Here is a 22,426-nt window from a genome sequence, read left to right as displayed (position 1 = left end):
ATTTTTATTCATCTTTAGGCATGAAAAGATGAATAAAAATACTTAAGAAAAAAATCCTGATTGAGGTTGTCATAATTTATTCATGACAGGGTTAAATAACAATAATTGCAATGGAACATGTCATACATCTATAGGCACATTAAACCACCAGTGGGCGGCAGGGTATGGAGTGACACATCGGTGTCCATTGTAGTTGTTTATGTGCAAGTATACCATCAACACTGACACCAATACAAGAAAACAGCACAGCTGTCCACTGTAGTGACCACTATGCGTGAAAGGGCTAATTACTTTATCAAAGTAAGTTGCTCAACACTGCTAATAAAAAATAACAAACTGCAGTGCACCAATGTTAAAGTAATATCAACATTTTATAAATTTAGAGTCACCCTAAATTTGAAGTTTGACCAGTTTGACCTGTCCACCTGCTGAATGCGCAGCTGCTGTGGCACTGTATGCTACAGCAGCATTGGACCATAAAGAAGAAGTATCATGAATACACAAAGGAGTATAGGGCTTTAAAAAAAAGTATCTAGCCAACCGAGGAGAATGAACTTTCCGTCGCTGTCCAGATGGTGGTGTTGCAAGCATTACAGTAGCATTACCTTATGCTGAGCATACTCAGGACCAGTTTACTAGTATTTCAGACGTGTGTAGCAGTGGTATGCTACACACACACACACACACACACACACCACCACCACCACGACCACCATTTCTATATCAGTGCTCTGTTGACCAGGTCAGGATCAAACATCTTGACCTTGGTCACAGGAACCTGAAATAAAAAAAAATAAAAAAAAACGTTGTCAAAATTTACTTCTCTTTTCAAAGTGGTGGAGAAAGCAATCCTTTTATAGAAAAAAGTCACTTCCCCATGTTTGTTTATATTTGCACACACACACACACACGCACACACGCACACACACACACACTTTCTCTAATCAAATACCCTAAAAGGAGACGGTGACTTGTCGCCAGCCCAGTGAATTACACATACAACTTAAGTTGACAAAGAGGGGTGGGGCTTATGAAGTCTCAAGGCTTTTAAAAAAAGTGACACAGAACTGCTTGTTCATACAAACGCTTCCTCCTGCACTTCCTCTACTGCCAAACAACACTGATGCAGATTACTTCCTTGTTTGCTACACCAACTTTGTACCTCCTTCATACTTCAACCCGGCAGTGACAGCCCGAACCAGCCCGGTGTCTGCTGGAACCTGCACTGACAAGGCTTCAGTCTGCTGACACCTGACAACGCTCTCTACAGTCCCAGGACGTTTTAGCTTTGTGCAAAGCCCTGCCAACAGTAAGTACACGGCAGTCATAATGATTCTTTGTGTTTCCATTGTTTATATTAACTTTATGTCATTATCAACACACCAGCATTGCTTTTAGCACTTACCTCCTTTGCATGGTGAGCTCTGGCAGACATACCTAGATATAGTTTGCATATAGATTAAAGATCTTAATATGAAGGTGCATATTTCTATTTCTTTTTCTTTTTGCTTTTTTGGCTTCCAAAGGAGTGAGCATCTGTAGGTATTAAAACAAAATAAATGATATATCTTAAACTGCAATCTTAAGGCACAGTCAAACTTTTTTAAGGCAACAGTTAGCTGTGGTTAACACTGCTGCCTGACATCAAAATGTTTCTTTTTCCTTTTATTCTGAAACTTTGCTCCTAATGTTGAATTCACAGCATGTCTGTGGATGTATTCTTGCTCTCTTTACAACACAGTCCAAAACAAACCTGATCAAGTACGGCAGCCGCACATTTCCCAACAGGTACCAACATGTGTCTTAGTTAACTAATACAAAAAAAAAAAAAAGGAAAAATCCCAAACAAAACTAGATGCCGACTAATTGCCTTAAAAATAGGACTGGGTGGTATTCATTCTGTTTCCTCTGTTGTAGAGGAATAAATACAAGACTGCGTTACACCCTAGAAAGACACGAACCCGTGATACAGATCTAGTCAAATGACACTGATGAGTTTATGCATGGCACATGGTGCGTGCTTGAACAGTTCATGCACATCAAAGAAGACACTGTGGCAACGACAAGTTTCCCACAAGTACCAAGTTGTCAGAATCTCCTTTGAAATGCTTAGTTTGCACATGCCTTTGGAGTTTTTGCACTGGTTTGCTGTTGTTTTCTCTGGGCTATTTACACCAACAAAGCAACATAATAGAATAGAATAGAATAGAATAGAATAGAATAGCCTTTATTGTCATTGTACAGAGTACAACGAAATTGGAGTGCCACTCCCTTGGTGCAAGTTTCAATAATAAATATAATGTAAAATATAAAAAGAACAAAAAAACAATCGTAAGTACTCAAACAATAGTATGTACAATATATACAGGATAGCAGCATTAATATGATGACAGTGACAGTATGGAATAGGTTCAATTGTTTTTGTGCTTATTTACTACGGTGATAGCTCTGGGAAAGAAGCTATCCCTGAATCTGTTTGTCCTGGTTTTATGTGACCTGTACCGTCGGCCTGACGGTAATAGTTCAAACAGTTGATTGCTGGGGTGAGAGTGGTCCTTGATGATATTGCCAGCTCTGCTGAGGTACTGAGAGTTTGCAATGACCTCCAGGCTGGGCAGAGAGCAGCCACTGTGAAGCCACATGATTGCTACTTTTAGCTTGTGACAACTTGAGCTTTTATCTGAGATCTGGAATATCAGACAGATTTTATTCATTCATGTTCTTTCAATCAGGTAATTTGTTAATGATTCAATTATTTTTGTATTTTTTTAGACAAATTCTTCTAGACAGCTAAAAACGACTACCTCCTTAAGTATAATCCGCTACAACACTGAGATAACACCTGATGGCAGCTGACAGGATTCAGTCATGTTGGCATTGTGAATATCTGAGCCTGGTCTATTAGATGTCACTTCCTGTTACAAATGACTTCTTTTTTTTTACCTTCTGGCACCAAATACTTCTTCATAGAAAACTGCTAGATAGTTGAGTTTACGATGTTGTAGCCTTTAATCTGAAATTATAAAAGGAGTTCTCATAACGAGTGTGAACTGGTGATAGAGAAATTAAATTTTTTTTTTAAAGTTACACTTCAACACATAGTTAAGTAGTTAAAATGTGTTATAGAATCAGCACTCGCATCTGATGCTCAGCAACTGTCTGCACGTACCAGGAAAGAAATGTTTCTGAAATGAGCTCTTTTCAGTCTTTAACTGCTAATGCATTATGTGGATATTTTTTAATTCTATTGTTCATGTTTAAAATGAATGTAAATGGCATTCTATACTAAAAAATGACTACAGTACTTTTCACATGGATGTTGTGACAACACTGACACTGCATGCTGGTATAGAACTTTGAGACACGCAAAGCTGTGTGTAATGTAATGTTGTGTAATGTATACATAGGATTATAAACCCTAAACTAAGAAAACATTAAAAAAAAGCTTGTGAAACACAACAGCCAAAGACATTAATTTGGCCTCCAAACTTCCCAGATTCCAATCTGATCAAGCAACCACGAACTCTATCAAGTCAAATCTAAAGGCATTAAGGATCCACCTCCCTCATTTTGGTTCCACACAGCACAAGACACTCCCAAAGGTGTCCCAACAATGGCCATACTGGTTAGAGCAGTTTTTGTCAGCAATTTACTGAAATGACAGTTGTTCAATGCAAACAAAACAAATTAAGTGGGACGTTTTGTTGTTGTTGTTTTTTTAACTAACGTTTTGCCCAAAACACAAAATACTTCATTTTACAAAAGTCAAATTAGAGTTCCAGTCCCTTAAAATATGTCAAGTAAACAGCTACATTCAATTTATGATGGCAACATAAAATAACAAAGTAATAAACAAAACTAACTGCTCATATAAAACCAAACCAAAGCTAAACAAAAATGGGAGATTAAATATTGTCTGATGATCCCTAAAACTTTCCTCTTTTTAACATAATGGGAACACTCCAAATACAAGTAATGCATTTCAACTTCTTCTTTTGGCTCCTCCCTTTATGGGTTGCCACATTGGCCAACAGCAGCACAGTCTGCACCGTCACCCTGTCCGCTAACAGTACCAGAGACGCTCCGGTATGGAAATCTCATTCTTGATGATCTCCATGTTTGACTTGTCACAGACTTTTTGTCCTTCCTGACGCAAACCTCCCCACTTTCCAGTTCACTGACTTCCTTTCAACAAATTCCAAGTTAAATCTGAGCATAATACACGAGCATTTCAAAAACTACGATAACTCAAACAGTCAAGTCAAAGTTGTGTAAAATCATGGTCCTCGGGGTGTGACTTTGGGTGTGACCATCACTCAAGCAAACAAAGGTAAGGAAGAAGAGATTGTGATGCGAGATAAGGCTGTACTGCTTTGCTAGGAGCCATTAAATGACACCTTTAACCAATGTCAAGTTTGAGTAAATGCTGCCTTACTGAACAACATATGTGTGCAATGTTATTTATTAAAGCTTTGTTTCTTCTAGATCAACTCAAAATGAGTAAGAAAATCAACATGGCCCTTTTGAAGCAACAGTCGACACCATGCATGGGAAAGGGTGAGTAAATAAAACCATGCAGGACAAACATAATATACAAAAGCACAACAAACAGCGATCTCACTAAACACAGGCATTCGTCTCACTCCCACGTATTCAAATGCAGCTATTACACGGTTTATCACGCATCTGTTCACACACCACTTAAAGTTAAACTGTCTGCTGTCTGCAACCTTGAGTGGCTTTTTTGAACAGTGCGCGCTCCTTATAGGTGTGATAAAAGTGAGGGCAGTGAACAGATGATTCCAACTAACCAAACCACTAAATAATTTGCATACAAAGATGGACTGTCACCAGCAATGTGCTTCCTTTTACTGCAGTAAAGTTCATACTCGTGTTCTTCAGATTCTTTGCTACACAAATGCTTTTATGAATGATCTCTAATAGTATGTAAAAGGGACTACTTGGTGTGTTTTGGATCATTGTCTGGCTGCATAACTCTGGTGAGGCGTGGTCGGCGGTGCCATTTTCTTTAAATTTGAGGTCTTTAGCCTGCTAACATACCTCTATAATTGATTTATTGGTTCAGCAGGTCTGGCTGTTGTCACGCCTGGGTGTGGCTCGTGAAAATGAACTCAGTTTTCCAAGAAGTCTGTTACTCACAGTTAATTAATAATTTAGCAAGAGGAGACCTTTACTTTTTCCTACAGGGCCAGCTAGGTTTGATGGCTTTTCCCCCTTACTTTAGTGTTTACATGGTAAACACAGTGACTGTAGCTGCCAGTACTTACTTTTTGCCCTACTGCCCCATATCACAGATCAGAGCTCACATGTTAGCAGCCAGTTGTGACATACCAGCTTGGATTAGCACCCCATGTTACCCCGACGCGCTCAATACCCTAAAATAGAGATAGAAGGACACTCAATACAACAACAACAACTAGCAGCTGCATCATACATACAGGCAGTGGACCAAATAAACAGCAGAGCAAAGCCCGACAGAGTCAGTCAGAGAGAAAACCCTGAAGAGAAGCATCACAGACACGAGCAATATACAGTCACCAGAACTCAGGACAGTTTACATAGGTGTTGTGTCAGCAGCACTCAGATGTTTTGTAAGTCCTGCCACTGAGTGCCATACCTGTAGAAGTGGCAGTGCCAAAGCTAAGAGGTAAGGGGTCCACAAGAGACAGATACGTGAAAGCTGAAATACCTGACTCAACAGGCAGAGACTGAAAGAGCCAAACATGGCCCAAATCACGACAGAAGGTAAGAGACAGATAGTGCTACCCCTACTGATTTTATGTTTCTATTAAAAAAAACTATGAAATGTGATGACAACTATTCAAAGAGTAATTTCAAAGAAGAGTTTCAAAGATGTTTATTCAGTGGCTACTGCCTGAGGCACAGAAGCAGCTAGATTTGACTTTCTGAGCGATGCTATAAGTGCAGCAGTCTTTAGCCGAGGAAACAGGTGGATATTTATATATACTATAAGTGAGTATTATGAAATACTGGCACATTTTATTGATTTTATTTTATTTTTGTGTTACACACTGAAAACTTAAAAATCATTCCAAAATTGAAATTTTATCATAATATTTCAGAATTTCAGTTTAATTGACGTTTCCAACATAGTCAGAGGCTTTGTGAATGTTAGGTTTTTATAACTGGGGTGTGTAATACATCAAGGTCATCCAAGAGACTGTTGAGCTGTTCCAGCAGGGAGAGAGTACACGTGCTGAAAGGCTCATCAGAAACAGCAGCTCCCAAAATGTGCTAGCCAAGGAACAGGCAGCAAGCGTGTCAGTGTGAGGGCAAATGTTAACGGTATCATCTGTGAAGAATTCCAGATCACTCACAGGTTTCAGACAGAGTGTTGTGTAAACCAGTAGGGATGCAGTGTGCAGCTGAAAAGTTTGGCATCTGATACACTGGAGCTGCATGTGCTATCGTGTGCTTGTTGATTCCAGTATCCTCACACGGATATATTCTGGATGTGTCCCAGTGACCCCCATGGACTGCAACGTTAATATCCACAGTGATGACACGGTGATCAGAATATCCAAACATCTCGACTGATGATGGGATGTTGGGTAGCAACAGTAGCTGTCACACTGTGGGAATTAAACAAGGGGGAGAAGCTATTAAAAATATAAAACCAATCTTCTGTCATTCATCTGCTGAAAATACAAGATCAGGGGGTCCTGAGTTCAGAAATAGCATGCCATGCATGTATGAGAGAATGAGATTAATACAAATAAACTTGACTGTTTCCCACCAAAAAGCCTTGAGAACCAAAATGATGGCATGCTCATAACTGCTGCTCTAACAACGGGGTCAAATATTTCCTTTCCATTTACAAGCCTGGAAAAATCCTGTGAACTACATACAGGATATCTGTCTGAAGATTCTTGAATGTACTTTACTGATGCCTACCATTCAATAGCAGACCTGTATCAAGTCTGACACCCTTGCAAACCTGTTACAATGTAACATAAGCCAATCAATATTTGCATGAGCCTGAACTAACCTTCTGATAATATTACATGGTAAATGTCAAAATAAGGAAAGACTGACTTCCCAGGGCAAACTGCAGCGGCAATGATAATATAAACTTCAACAGCTGTGCTTTTCCACATGTTTGAATGTGGCACGTTTGTTGGTGCCAGACAGGCGAGTATTTTTGAAGCCGCTTTTCTTCTGGGATTTTCCCACACATATATCTGTGGAGATTACAGAGGATGGTTTGAACGGCAGTTCTCTGGGCAAAATCAGAGGGGAATGGCCAGGCTGCTACAGGCTGATAGGAAGCCAACAGCAAATAAGACCACACCAGGTGCCACAGGAAACTGAGGCTACAGTTCACACATGGTCATCAAAAGTGGACAACAGAAGACTGGAAAAATGTTGCCTGGTCTGTCTCGGTTTTTTAGCATAAACACCATCAAAGCACCGATTTATCCTGCCTTGGATCAGTGGGTCAAAGTAGTGGTGGTGGAGTAATGATGTAGCACAACTTATCATTACTGAAACACTACATTTTAAACAGTAATGCGTTTAAATGCTGACCATTTAAATGCCTGTATTACAGTGTAAAGTTTACAATGTACCATCTTCTGATGGTGGCTTGCAGCAGGATAGTGCAGCATGAGTTCAGATCATCTCAAACTCATTTCTTGACCACATTGCACTCAAACGGCCTCCACAGTCCCCGGACCTTAATCCGACAGGGAACCTTTGGGATGTGGTGGAACAGATTGGTAGCCTCCATATTTACAGCAGCTGTGCGATGCTATGAAGCCAATATGGACCAGAATCTCTGAGGAATGTTTCCAGCAGTTTGTTGAATGCGTGTCACAAAGAGTTAAAGTTGTTCCAACCTGGAACGAGGTGCAACCCAATGAAGTGCCCGCTGACTGTATATTACTTATTACAAAATAAACACGAAACTAATGGTGTCACAATATACCAGTAAGGATGATGACAACCATAAATAATAAAAATAAATAAACACAACCTCACGAATCATTATGTAATTTTTGTTTTGCAAACGTTTACGCAGCTCTGGTTTCACAAGTTCCATCAACATGATATTTCCTACAGAAAAATATCTTGCTTATCATCACAGCCCTTCAGTCACATCTAATTAACACGCGGCGATGCACCGACAGAGGTGCACTGTGTAAGCAGGAGCTTTCAGTGTTGTTGCTTTTCCTGCTGTCACATACCGTCCTCAGTGCGGTGTGCTCTCAGAACACGCGGCCAGACTTGGACACACAAGTTTGTTTACTGTAACTTACCTGTTGCACTGGCAGCAAGCACTGAAACACGAGTTAGCCACTGTCAACGATCAACACTTCACTGAGTTCTTTTGATTCCTCGGAGGCATCCGATGGAAGACAAAACACTGCTCAGTAGACCATTTAACACTTTATTTCTCTTTCACAATACTTCTAGAAGGGAGATGCGTCCTGCATAACACAACAGTTTTATTACAGAAGCTCTCTTATTCTAGTCTAAACAACAGTGTCTCAATAACTTTCCACTAGAGATGGTCCCCTCTTATCTACTTTTTCCAAGGCAAGTGTGAGCGAGCGTCTACAGCTTTCTACTCCCCAAGGACACATGATCTAATGCCTTTATTTTTCAGGACTGTGTCCACTCAATACTACACTATATGACTTTATAACTCTTATTAATAAAAAAGCATAGCATTATTGAGGCACTGCAAATTATTTAATTCCAACACCACTCAAGACACGTTCTCTGGTCTGTGTGTTGAAATGAGAAGCTGGAAAACAGCCCCACAACCAACCGTCCTCACTCCGGGTTATGTTTCTGGTATTTATGTTTACTGTCATTACTAAGATAATGTTATTTCTTCTTTAAGCACTCCCATATTTAAACCCGTTTATGAGACGAGTTATAACATGTCAGTATTTTGTTCCATTTTAGATTTCAAACATAATTATGACATAACTCCGACTAATAATGACCAGTATTGGAATGACAGAAGCATTCTGAAATATGATTAGATTACATTTTTAAACACTACTTTTACCGGTAAGAAAAATACAGGTAGTTGCTAAAAAAATGTTCTCAATACTTTTCAGATTTACCACGCCTTTTCCCAAAAGTGTCAATACACGAGGTGGATGAGAGGGTTCGTCTGATGGCAGAGAAGGTGTACGCCTCTGCTCTGAAGGAGGAAGGCAGCAAGGATACTCTGGCTCTGTTCACTGTCCCAGAAGACTGTCCCATTGGTCTGAAAGAGACTAGAGAGAAGGAGCTGCAAAAGGAGATGGCTGAACAGCAGTCTCAGGAGTCAGTTAAGAGGTATGGATTAGAAACATGCTTAACTGAACATATCTCTCTTTCTGGATAGACAAAAAAGAACAAATAAAACCATCAAAAAATACTCAGCATAAATAGTGCTTGCTTCTTTTCCCTCTGTGTAACTAGGAAGAAGAGTTTCAAGTTGAAGCGGTCACAGTCGGTATCTTTGCAGATGCCTCCTGATTGGACACCTACCCCAGCGCAAACACCCGCCACTGCTGAATCTTTGCTTTCAGACTCCTTCCCAGACTTCCAGAGAGTTACCATCAGTGGAGATTACTGTGCAGGGGTAATCAACGAGACTAGTCCATATGTTGAAATATAAAAGATGGACCACAGCCTAGTGAGGAAATATACGATAAAAAACAACTGATTTTTAAATTCAGACCAATGATGTGGTAAAATGCATGTTTGGCCTATGAGAGACATGTTTTTACCCAGAATTAAAAAGTCGATCCACTCTATACTTATAAAATGACATTTTCACACAAGAAAAAGAAAAACATGACAGTTGTTCTTTTCTTGTTAAAACTTCATTGATGGCTGTAAGCTGACAGGGCAACAGGAGAGATCCTTCATTTAGCTCGGTGCCATAGTTTAAATAGATTATTCTTTAAAGGCCATCTTGAACCTTTAAGACACCGTCGTTAAACACAAACAAAAGTCAAAAATTAACAACCTCACGATGTTTCCAGATCACAGTTGAGGACTATGAGCAAGCAACCAAGGGTCTCCTCAAAGCCCTGTTCATCCGAGAGAAGTACTCCAGGCTGGCCTACCACCGATTTCCAAGGACCACAGCCCTGTTCCTGCGAAATGCTGAAAATGAGAGGTGGCTAGAAGAGGATGAAGTCCTGCCAGGTTTACTAAACTTTTCCTTTTTGGTGTCAAAAATGTCCAATTTAATCTTCCTGCAAAAGTGCACGTTTTGTAATTTTCCATATACTCGCTCACACACAGCAAGAGGCTATGTACAACATGCGCAAGTGCAGATGTTTAACCAGCTCAGCTGTTTAACCAATGAAATACTCCGACATGGAGAGGAAAAGGAGCAAGGCCATTAATATTAAAGGTTCAGGTTTCAGTTCACCGTTAACCTCAAACAATTCACACAGAGAGCAGAAACAATATTAAACTTACGAAGGATGCCAACTCCAATATTCAATAAAAGTGCTCAGACCAGTTTAAACAACTCACTAATGATTTGATGTTTAGTTGTGTATTGGAGATAAAGATAAAACTTACTGTGTGCCACCTATTCTATGCAGATCTAATTTAAGACCTCTCTGTATGTGTGCCAGAGATGGTGTGAAGTGTCTGTGAGCCAAGGTCAGTCAGCCTGTTTCTGACAACAGATAATGTCGTCAGAAACAGAACCTGAGAATAATCCAGACAACAGATAAAGAAAATGTACAATCTTAAATATAACTCCAGTGTAATAAAGTTTACCGGCCTTAAATTATCTTACTATTTGTTATAATTTTTGCTCATTTTGATACATTTAAGGTTAAGTTCAATCACTTGCTGTTACTTGCTGTACAAAATAAAAAGTAAAACAAACACACAAAGAGAACAAAACAAAACTCAGTCATAATTAAAAGCCAAAGTTTAGGTTTAAGTGAAAAATAAATAAAAGATACTGTATAATTTCACCCTTCCTGAATACACTGGGAAGGTTATACAGGCATGGAAATATCAGAGCTCAAACCTGATTGGGCGATGCCTGACACAGAGCCTGAAAAAACTGACCTCAAATGAGTCAAGAGAAAGACTTGTTGGAATTATCTACTAGCCATCATTTCATTCAAATGTCAGAGGTCTATTCGACTCATTTCCAGTTCCTGTTTTTGTATTCTTACACTTCACCAGAGAAGCTTTGCATGATTTTGCACACTTCAAAACAATACTTCTTTATCTCAGCCCCTGGATACATCTCAATGTGTGAAACAAGCCATCTTAGCTCCTTTACCTGCCCTCACACAGTCTTTCTTCTGATCGGATCTCCCTCATAAACAGAAGGTCTAAATAACAGGTGTGTGGCCAGGGCTTTGAGCCTGAAATGAAGGCATTAAGGATATTTGCTCTCTTTGATGAGGCTGACATCCTTATTTAAAATTGCCAGTATTCAATAGGAGCAATTATTAATTTAACAGTATATTTGTATTTGGTAGAAAATAAGGAAAAATACACTTTAAGAATCTTTATTCTACAACCAACACTTCAGAGAGTGACTGTTTTTGCAAATGTGAAATAACTTCTGATTGAGCTGCTGTCATCATCTGCAGACATCTGGCCTTACCCTCGTGAAGGGGAGGACCCATACTCCATGGAGGGTATTCCTGAAGACCTAAACTATGAGCTGCAGATAAAGGATGGTATAATTCATGTTTATGAGAGTGCTGAGGCCCTGAAACAAGAGCAAGCTTACAGCCTTCCTTACCCCGACCTCGAGACATTTGCTATAGACCTGAGCCATGTACTTGCAATGATAGCTGACGGCCCAACGTGAGTGCAAAAGCTTAGTCAATATTTCTAACAGATTGACATTACGAACCTTTTGACTGATACCGAATGACATTTATTACATTTTACTCGTAACTGTTTCATTATTTTGCTTCGCAGAAAATCCTACTGCCACAGACGGCTGAACTTCCTGGGCTCCAAATTCTACCTGCATGAAATGCTGAATGAAATGGCGGAGCTAAAAGAGCTGAAAAGAGTCCCACACAGAGACTTCTACAACGTTAGAAAGGTTGGCTGAAATCTTTCTGCTCAGTCTGCGATGCCCCAGACAGAGGAGAGGGGCTGACGCACTTAGAGCAGAAGCTATTCATAACTTTAGTGCTCTCAGTATAAATAAATATCACTTTATAGGGATGCTGTGAGTTGTCCAGTAAGCCCCGTGCCACTGTCTGACTTGTGTCAAACACAGGTGGACACACATATACATGCGGCCGCTTGCATGAACCAGAAGCATCTGCTGAGATTCATACAGACCACATACCAGACTGAAGCAGATCGAGTGGTCTTGGAAAAAGGCAGTAAGAAGCTCACACTCAAGGAGGTCTTTGACAGCCTCCACATGGACCCGTACGACCTCACTGTAGACTCTCTGGACGTGCACGCTGTAAGAGAACTCAAAGCTTTCTACTTGTTCCTATGTCAGCATTACCTTGTATAAATAGAAATTGTCCTTGATGCAAACAGTTGAGGCAATAACTCAGTGACTATAAATGACCGTTTGGTTGTTTATCTTTACAAACAGCTTAACAGTTCCTGTTAATTTCTACTGCAGTCCCTTTAATGAAATGAAAATGATAACATGAGCTGCATGAGCCTCACTGTCTGACCGATCGATTATCCTTCTAGGGAAGGCAAACCTTTCATCGGTTTGATAAGTTCAACTCAAAATACAACCCTGTGGGGGCCAGCGAACTGCGGGAGATTTACCTGAAAGCGGACAACTACATCAAAGGAGAATACTTTGCACGTCTCATTAAGGTATAGTATGAGTTAAAGCACTAACACCACTTGAAGGCCTGCTTAGCTGTAGTTAAACTGAAATTATGTAAAGGCACCAAACTACATGCAGAATTTATTTGCTCTTGTTTTGGCCTGTCATGTTTGACACGCGTAAATAGCCAAGGTGGAGAACAAAAAAAGGAACAACTTTACATTATTCATGTTGAAACAGATCCAGATGGTGACAAAATAGGAGGCACAGATGCAATTCAACAATTAAATAATGACATTTATACTTTTCTTCTGTCAGTCTCTTTGAGACAGATAACTGAAGGACATTATCAGCTGCTTCTCAAGTGAATCTCTATTAAGTATAAATTCATTTAGCGCTACAGATGTACAGTCCTGGTTTGCAGTCTCAGTGTGCCAGTTGATCTACAGTGCAGAACAAGCACTACCAATGAGAGCTACAGCCTCATATTGAGCTTTACAAGATCCTGTTAGCAACTGAATAATAATGAGGACAACTAGTTAGTAGAGCCAGCGGCCATGGAAAGCATGAAGGCCTTTTTTCCCCATTCAGACAAAAGATATACAAAAATACAAAATGCTAAAGCAAGCCAACAAATATGAGGCGTGACCTAATAAAGCCTATGTGTGGGAAACAGTGCATTTACTGATGTTTAAACTTGAAACTGTAGCCTGTTGTTTGACTACATTTGACATTTTTATCAGTGCAACTTGAACTGATCCCACAGAAAAGGAGGAAACTGACCTGGATATAATCTGGCTACAGTTAAAGCAATGAAGTACGGGCCACCATCCCCAGAGATTCAATTATAAGATGCTAACTCATAGAGGATCATTTTTTCATTCAGGATGTTCCCAGTTTTGTTCCCATATTTTTTTCTAGACATTATGACATCACTGTGGAAAAAGCCCAAACATAAATAATCAAATGAACAATGGCTAAATTCCACAAAGCTGCTTTTACTTTTTAAGGCCCTGGTATTGTGCATGCTGAGTCACTGTGACATTTTGATACAATCAAATGTTGCTACACGTACAAAGATTTGAGTCATATTCATTATGAATTAGAATAAGATATATATATATATGCCTCACACGCACTGGTAGTGCTGCTCATCTAAGCGATGCTTTGGAATATGCAGTAAAAAGCACTTTGCTGAAACTTGGAAACAGTGTTGCCATATCTGTCCACTGGGCAGTTACAACTAGTCACTTCTGCTTTATCAAGAAACATCCTGTTTCTTCCTGTGGTTTGTTATCCGTTTCAGGAAGTGGCCGGGGAGCTGGAGGAGAGCAAATACCAACATGCTGAGCCCCGTCTGTCAATTTACGGCCGCTCTGCGAGCGAGTGGGAGAGCCTAGCGACGTGGTTCATCCAGCATAAGGTCCACTCGCCCAACATGAGATGGATGATCCAAGTGCCCAGGATTTAGTAAGCATCAACTGAAGGCTAAATCCAGCATAATTGGGTTCTGAATAATTACACTTCTCAGTCAGCTGTTTTCAATAAGCAAACAAACTGTAAAATGTTTGTGTCACATGCAGGAAGATGGGTTAAATTTGCTTATCTTGTCTTGCAGTGATATTTTCAAGTCAAAGAAATTAATCCCAAGCTTTGCCAAGATACTGGAGAATGTGTTCCGCCCCCTCTTTGAGGCTACAATCAACCCTCAAAAGCACAAAGCAGTCCACGTGTTCTTAAAATATGTAAGTGTCAAAAGGGAGAAGTTCTAATGTGCAACAGCAACCATATACAGACATGAAAAATTTTATGGTACCTTTCCACAATTAAATAAACAAAAAAACATAATCATCTGATTCTTATATCAGCTTACATAAGAATCAGATGATTATTTTATGCTACTTAACAAAATGTAAATGACAGGACAAAAAACAAGGTGGTGGCCTTAATATAATACTTTGTGGCAACACCGTTTACAGTTGTCAGTACCAACAAGTGATCTCTGTACTTCACAATAAGACGTTTGCATTTCCAAACAACAGGTAGTTTAGCCCACTCTCTCATGTTTGAAGGATCCTGACTCCACACTGCACTTTCAGATGTTTCCATAGATGCTTAATAGGATTAAGATCCTGTCTCATGGAGTGCCATTTAAGAATAGTCCAAAGTTTTATTCCCAGCTATACATGACCTGCGACTGAGGCTGAGCTTTCTGACACTGGGCAGTATTTTTCACACCAGCATGCCTTGGTACTCTCTAGACTTCATTGTGCTCTGCCCAGATTATATGTTTCCTGTGTCAGATGAAACAAAGCTGCCCCAAAACAAAAGTATCCCCTTACATGTTTCACAGTAGGCTTGGTGTTCTTCTCTTATAAGGGTTCATTTTTCCTTTAAACAAAGAGCTGATGTGGGTGGCCAAAAAGCTCCAGTTCTTTCTCCTCAGTCCAAAGGACATTTTCTTAGAAACTTTGGAGCTCGTTTTGGTGAATGAAATGATTCATTGTTTCAATAAACTGCAAGGAAACAAACAAATGTATCCACGTCTGTCCGTTCATTTCAGTGTTGTGTAATATATACTTTATGTTTGCAAATGTGCTGATATGAATCTGTTTTCCTGTAGGTGACGGGATTTGACAGCGTGGATGACGAATCTAAACACAGCGACCACATGTTCTCTTACAAGAGCCCGAAGCCTGAGGCATGGACCACAGATGACAATCCTCCCTACACCTATTATCTGTTCTACATGTATGCCAACATAATGGTTCTCAACAACCTCCGCAAGTAAGCCCTGCCCATTAGTCTCATTTAATGCTACATGGCTTCCATGTAGTAGTGCACAAAGTAACTATGGATCGTTCTACAGGCAAAGAGGACTGAACACCTTCCTGTTCCGTCCCCACTGTGGAGAGGCGGGTTCCATCACTCATCTTGTCTCCGCCTTCCTGACAGCTGACAACATCTCCCATGGACTCAACCTTAAGAAGGTTAAAACCTTAAAATCATATTGAGGTTTGATACTCAGCGTCTTGTGTTTGCTGATTGCACAAGATGCTGGCAGATGATATTTTCTGCAAACAGGTCCATCAGTAACGAGCAGCGACACGCTAATCCACACGAGTGCTTGTTTTTAGCTGTCACATTTTAGTCCCTCTCCGATGTGCTCATAGGAGAACAAAAACAGCTTGTTTGAGTAAGATGTGTTGGGTAGAATACCATTTACCATCCAGTTGATATCTAAACACCAGAGAAGTTCCTGCTGTGTAATATAATATCCAACTAAATGTGAAGAGAAAAATAAACAGCCAACAGATGAGGTTAAACACTGCATGTATAAATATGTAGGAAGGATTTAAAACAGTTAATCACATTCTCTAATAATTGCATCATGTTTTCAATACTGCTCAAATCTGGAACACGTTGCATTATTGCACACAGACGACATTAGATTAGTATGACAAATGTTGCTAAGATTAGCGCTGCGGCCCTTAACTTCCAAATGCCTGTGCGAAGAATGTGGCTACATGTTGCTCCAGTCAGTTATGTCAGTTTACATGGACACATCCTCCATACAAGCACTTTCCAGAGTGCATGTTTAAAGCTTTTTCTCTGTCACAGAGAGAGAGGGGAGTGCTGCCATCTTCTGGGCTCCATAGCCCAAGGTTTGTTGTGCCATAACATAAGATATGGTTTCTAAAAGTCAATATTGATTTAACGCTTAGTTTTGAATAACTTCTTATAATTAGGAAGACTTGCGTGTCTGCACCATCTACAAAACGTTTCCCTTGAACTTCTACTTGTTCTGCTTGTAATTTCATTTAGTTTTCCCACAAATAAAATGAAAATAACAAAACAAAATCGTTCTATTCGCATTACTATGTTGTGTCTCCTCCCCAGAGCCCAGTGTTGCAGTATCTATACTACCTGGCCCAGGTCCCAATTGCCATGTCTCCACTGAGCAACAACAGCCTGTTCCTGGAGTACTCCAAGAACCCCCTGAGAGAGTTTCTGCACAAGGGCCTGTGTGTGTCCCTGTCCACCGACGACCCCATGCAGTTCCACTACACCAAGGTCAGAAACACAGGAGAATTTTTTATTTACCGTTTCACAGTCACTTTGATCACAGTAATTTGCTCCAGTCTGGTGACATCTGTGAGACTAATTGAATAATCACTGTCAGTATGTGGTGCACAGAGAAATACAAGAAATTTCTCTCTTCTTGAAGGGTGCTGTACAAATAGACCTGCCAGCCCAATCATAACATTTCATTTGTTAATATCAGTTTTTTTGAAACGTTTCAGGAGGCCTTGATGGAGGAGTATGCCATTGCAGCTCAGCTGTGGAAGCTGAGCACTTGTGATTTGTGTGAGATTGCCAGGAACAGTGTCCTGCAGAGCGGCCTCTCACATGAGGTAAGGTCAGACCTTTTGTGCTTGGGGGATGCTCTCTTTAAAAGTCCTTATTGTAAAATGATGCGTTTGGAAACAGATACAATGGATAAAATAATAGATAAACTAAAAACTTCTTTATTTTTTTGTCCCAAACCTTTGTATTAAACATGAACTCAAGTTGATCTGCTGCCAGGGTTGTTTAAAAAGACAAAAGCAGTACTTTTTGGAAGTTTGAAATCCTGTTACTTCTGGTGTAAAACAAACAGCATTTCATTAAAAAAAAAAATGCTTTATACAAACAGTCACATATAAAGGTGGTGGTCTGGTGCTGCTTTGCTTCTTCAGGAGCTGGATGACTTTTCATTATTAATAAAAGATCAGTTCATGCCCTGAAGTTCAAACTGACTTGGGTTTAAACAGCAGGATGATGATCTCAAACACACCATCAGCTGCACTGCTCAAAAATACTAAGACAAAGGTTTTAATGCGGTTCAATCAAAGTCTGCACTTAAATCCAATTGAGTTGCTTTGGCATGACCTCAAACACGCTGTTCATGTTCAATTAAAGCAAATCAGCAACGAAGAGTGAACAAAAATTTCCCCACAGCGATTTGAAAGACTCATTGCCAGTTATTGCTAATGACTGACTGTAGTTAACAACCAGTTATTAGGTTTAGGGGTAATTACTTTTTTCACATAGGGTCAGATAGGTTTGTTTTTGTGTTAATAAATGGAATCATCATTTAAAAACTGCTTTTTTGCTGTATTTGGGTTCTCTTTGTGTAACCCAAATGAGGGGTCAAATACTTTTTTGAGGCACTAAATAGCAGTGCAGACTTACTGAAAGCTAACTAATTTCCCAAAATTCTACAATATTCCAGTAATTTCTTTCGAAAACTTTATTGCTCACAAAAATGTCAATCGGCACATCCAAGAAGAACCCTAAAATATGTCCTTCAGATTAGTACCGATCCTATTACCACTGAAAAGCTAGATAAGAGAATGTCTGACAGTCCAATAGTCCTGACTTCATTGAGTGCATATTTATTCTGTGCAATCTCTTTTTTTTTTTAATGAAATTCAAACTCCACAATGAGTTAATTCTGGAAATATTATATCTATTTGCAACTTTCCAACCTACATCTTTTTAACCGTGCTCCCTATAGGAGAAGAAACACTTCATTGGGCCCAACTACCTACAGGATGGACCGAAGGGCAATGACATCAGGCGGACAAATGTAGCACAAATCCGCATGGCCTATCGCTACGAGACTCTGTGCAATGAGCTCAGTTTTCTAGTGGATGCAGTGAAAACCGAGTTCGGCCACAGTTCAGCTCAGTGACCAAACACACCAACACAAACTGTGCTTGGATATGTCACACAGGGATAAAGGGGCACAGGCTAGACAGCACAATCTTTTAAACACCCTCTAAAGGTTCCTGATGCTTATTAGGAAAAAATGCAGTGTTTTCTACATATTTGGTGCTTGTTGGTAAAGGTGGCGGTGTTTTGACCTCGTGTCACAAAATGAAAATGTGATTGTAACACCTTCCAGTCAGCATGTATATCGTTTCATTAGAATAACAGTCTATTTTCATTTTGCAAGTTGTTTACTGTGGATGTGGCTATTGGATTGACACATTAAGAAGGGGGAAATGGTTTAAAAGTTAGAAAGCAACAATTGATTTTTGTTCTGCATGTTCTCTGCTTGAAGATAATATACGTTTGGGGTCAGACTATGCCGTGTGCATGGATTTCAGGCACAAGCATAATTTTGACAGACGTTAATGAAAGGCCAGGTAAACCGTTACAGTGAAATCTGTATTTAAGACCTGCGTTACACTCGCAAACATGTGACTGTTTAGAATTTTCTTTTTATATATGTGATGTCATTTTTAAATAGTTTTCCATTCCTAAAATAAAGGCTACAGAAATGTCAGAGATGTTTGTCATGAACTTTCTTTGAACCAACCTGCCAATAAGTTACAGAGGAAACAGATGCTGTTTAAACTGAGCAATCGTCTGCTGTCTGCACACGACATGCAAGGGGAGAGGTTTCAAAACCTTCCACACATGTGAGTGTTTTATCATCATGATAGCGGAAGTTGTGATCAGGAATACAAATTTCTAATTGCAAAAGAGGGCTCATGATGTCAGCAAATATTTCTGTATCTCTTTTGAAGCCAAACATCTGACACTAATTTGATAAGAATGCTAGCTGATGTTTAAAAAATAAATAAATCATTTTTAAAAAACTGACAGTCTCTCAGCAGCTTAACTTTTGAAGGCTTTTGAGGGCGTTAAATCTTGAAAGGTTAAAATACCTTATCACAAAGTTAAGTTAAAAAACAAAAACAATATATCTTATTTTTCACTTTTAAATTTTTTTTTTTTAATTTGGAGCCTAAACCAAGTGGAAGGACTAGTCATTAGGATAAGTCAATCAATAACTTTCAGTCATGAAACAGTGCCCAAGCCTGAAGACAACATGTTAGATAATAATCATTTGCAAAGTTCATACAAAGACACTAAGACAAGCTTTTTAAGTTTTGTATCTTAACTACAACATAGCAGACATTGCTTCTGTCAGAGCAGCTCTGGCCTCTGAAGGTCAGACGCAAAATAAATAACAGGTCAAAATGATCCCCATATGCCCATTTGCAAATGTTATCACTTTAAATTCTCAATAACCTTTTTCTTTTTTAATGCACAGTCATTAAACTACACGAAAAAGTAGTTTTTACTCTTATTTCTAAATGAACCTCCCACACAGCCATTGTTCAGACCTGTAGAACAATGCTAATGTGAGCCATTTAAAACTCAATAACTGAAGACTCTGAATTTTGCCTTTACATTCATCAGAGGCCCCACACTGACAGTGGCTATGACATCAACTATTCACACTTGTGAAACAGACTGTAGTGAGTTGATTTGAAACAGTTAAACGGGGGTCGTTTTTTTGTTTTGAACATCTAATTACTTGGCTTGATTAAAGGGAGACTGTACAGAAATTTTACTTTTTAACACAACAAAAAATATATAAATATATAAAAAAAATGAAAACAGGCATCCAGTCCACCGGAACACAAACCCATGAAGTACAAAATAGGGAGCATCTTTTTATTAATGATAATGCTATAAGAGCGCATCTGTTTTATTACACTTCTTTTCACTCACTTTCAGGTTAAAAAGTATCCTTTACTGATGCTTGGACTCCTTTCAGAAGCGATGCAGGATAATGCTGCCACCTCATGGTTGCAACATCATATACATCCCACACAGCAGTTTATGTTTTAGGGCATGTTTAAAAATATGAAACTGGTGTATGTAGATTCAGATGCAGGTATGCTCTTTAAGTTTTAAAATGTAAAGTTTTTTGGAACACTTGCTGACCTGACCACACAGTCATGTAACCACAAGATCAGATGCCATTTTCTGAAGAACTTGTTGAAAGAGCGGCACATCTTTTGAGCCTGTAAAATCTCAAGTTGAATGAATGGATTAAATTGCCAGATAACATTTTATGAATCTCTTTGTTACTTTGCAGGAAAACCCAGAGAACTGAGGTGTCAAAACGTGACAGCAGTGGAAAAAAAGAAAAAACAACTACCCAAAAGTTTTACCTTCGGTCACATAAAATTCTAACTTTAGTATAGTTGAACTGAAATAATATTAAAGAAAATTCCAAAACTGTTGTCTCCTACATAAAAAATACTTATAATAAGTTAAAATACAGGGTGGGCCATTTATATGGATACACCGTAATAACATGGGAATGGTTGGTGATATTGAAGTCCTGTGTGTGGGACATTAGTATATGTGAGGGGGCAAACTCCTCAAGATGGGTGGTGACCATGGTGGCCATTTAGAAGTCGGCCATCTTGGATACAACTTTTGTTTTTTCAATAGGAAGAAGGCCATGTGACACATCAAACTTATTGGTAATGTAACAGGAAAAACAATGGGGTGCTTGGTTTCAACGTAACTTTATTCTGTCATGAGTTATTTGCAAGTTTCTGACCACTTATAAAATGTGTTCAATGTGCTGCCCATTGTGTTGAATTGTCAATGCAACCCTCTTCTCCCACTCTTCACACACTGATAGCAACACCGCAGGAGAAATGCCAGCACAGGCATCCAGTATCCGTAGTTTCAGGTGCTGCTCATCTCGTATCTTCACACCATAGACAATTGCCTTCAGATGACCCCAAAGATAAAAGTCTAAGGGGGTCAGACCGGGAGACCTTGGGGGCCATTCAACTGGCCCACGACGACCAATCCACTTTCCAGAAAACTGTTCATCTAGGAATGCTTGGACCTGGCACCCATAATGTGGTGGTGCACCATCTTGCTGGAAAAACTCAGGGAACGTGCCAGCTTCAGTGCATAAAGAGGGAAACACATCATCATGTAGCAATTTCAAATATCCAGTGGCCTTGAGGTTTCCATTGATGAAGAATGGACCCACTATCGTTGTACCCCATATACCACACCAAACCATCACTTTTGTTGTTCCAACAGTCTTGGAGGAATCCATCCAATGTGGGTTAGTGTTAGACCAATAGCGGTGGTTTTGTTTGTTAACTTCACCATTCACATAAAAGTTTGCCTCATCATTGAACAAAATCTATTGAAAAAACAAAAGTTGTATCCAAGATGGCCGACTTCTAAATGGCCACCATGGTCACCACCCATCTTGAGGAGTTTGCCCCCTCACATATACTAATGTGCCACAAACAGGACTTTAATATCATCAACCATTCCCATGTTATTATGGTGTATCCATATAAATGGCCCACCCTGTATATGTGATCAAATGCAAAAGCTGAAATTCACACAACAAAGACCTAGATAACCAATTTCTTTAAATACAACTTTAATTAAGGATTTAATAAATAATAAAGATTAAGGCTACTGCATATTTACATTTAATAAAATCAACACTTTAAATCCACTTAAACAAAACAATTTTAACTCATAACTTAACTGTAAATTATATATGATATCAACTTGGATGGATGGAAAAGATTTCTACAACAGTCAGATTAAAATCATCTTAACAAATAAATGTAAATACTTTTAGAGAAATCAGCACAGCTGACAGGCAAGGTGATTTACAACAGTTAGGACACCACAACGAGCCAAGTCCTTAAAATCACACGAGCCTATTCAGTCCTGTGTCCTGAACTGCACCAGAACAGGATTTTAGCACAGATTCACATAACACAGCTCATGGTCCAT

The 22,426-nt window shown here is 39.4% G+C and overlaps 1 protein-coding gene and 1 long non-coding RNA gene across 4 annotated transcripts in view; one reads left to right on the top strand and one right to left on the bottom strand.

The window, feature by feature from the left end:
• Window positions 1-22,426, bottom strand: part of LOC145429753 (uncharacterized) — a 170,887-nt gene that overhangs the window by 34,698 nt on the left and 113,763 nt on the right. The window lies entirely within an intron of this gene.
• On the top strand, window positions 1,083-19,124 carry ampd3b (adenosine monophosphate deaminase 3b). 3 transcript variants are annotated; one of them, XM_026175056.2, is made up of 16 exons: window positions 1,083-1,309; window positions 4,486-4,557; window positions 9,114-9,336; window positions 9,463-9,625; window positions 10,032-10,197; window positions 11,622-11,841; window positions 11,959-12,088; window positions 12,269-12,463; window positions 12,706-12,837; window positions 14,097-14,260; window positions 14,409-14,535; window positions 15,414-15,577; window positions 15,660-15,780; window positions 16,691-16,864; window positions 17,095-17,205; window positions 18,351-19,124. In XM_026175056.2, the coding sequence occupies exons 2-16, from the start codon at window positions 4,497-4,499 to the stop codon at window positions 18,525-18,527; spliced, it is 2,328 nt and encodes a 775-aa protein (XP_026030841.2). In that variant the 5' UTR covers window positions 1,083-1,309; window positions 4,486-4,496; the 3' UTR covers window positions 18,528-19,124. The 3 variants fall into 3 exon arrangements, with proteins under 3 accessions (XP_026030841.2, XP_080159872.1, XP_026030842.2); XM_080303746.1 differs by lacking the exon at window positions 1,083-1,309 and adding an exon at window positions 4,071-4,330; XM_026175057.2 differs by lacking the exons at window positions 1,083-1,309; window positions 4,486-4,557 and adding an exon at window positions 5,488-5,766.

Source organism: Astatotilapia calliptera, chromosome 7 (genome assembly GCF_964374335.1).
Source record: "Astatotilapia calliptera chromosome 7, fAstCal68.1, whole genome shotgun sequence".
Classification (NCBI taxonomy): domain Eukaryota; kingdom Metazoa; phylum Chordata; class Actinopteri; order Cichliformes; family Cichlidae; genus Astatotilapia; species Astatotilapia calliptera.
This window is presented reverse-complemented; position numbering and strand designations above follow the sequence as displayed.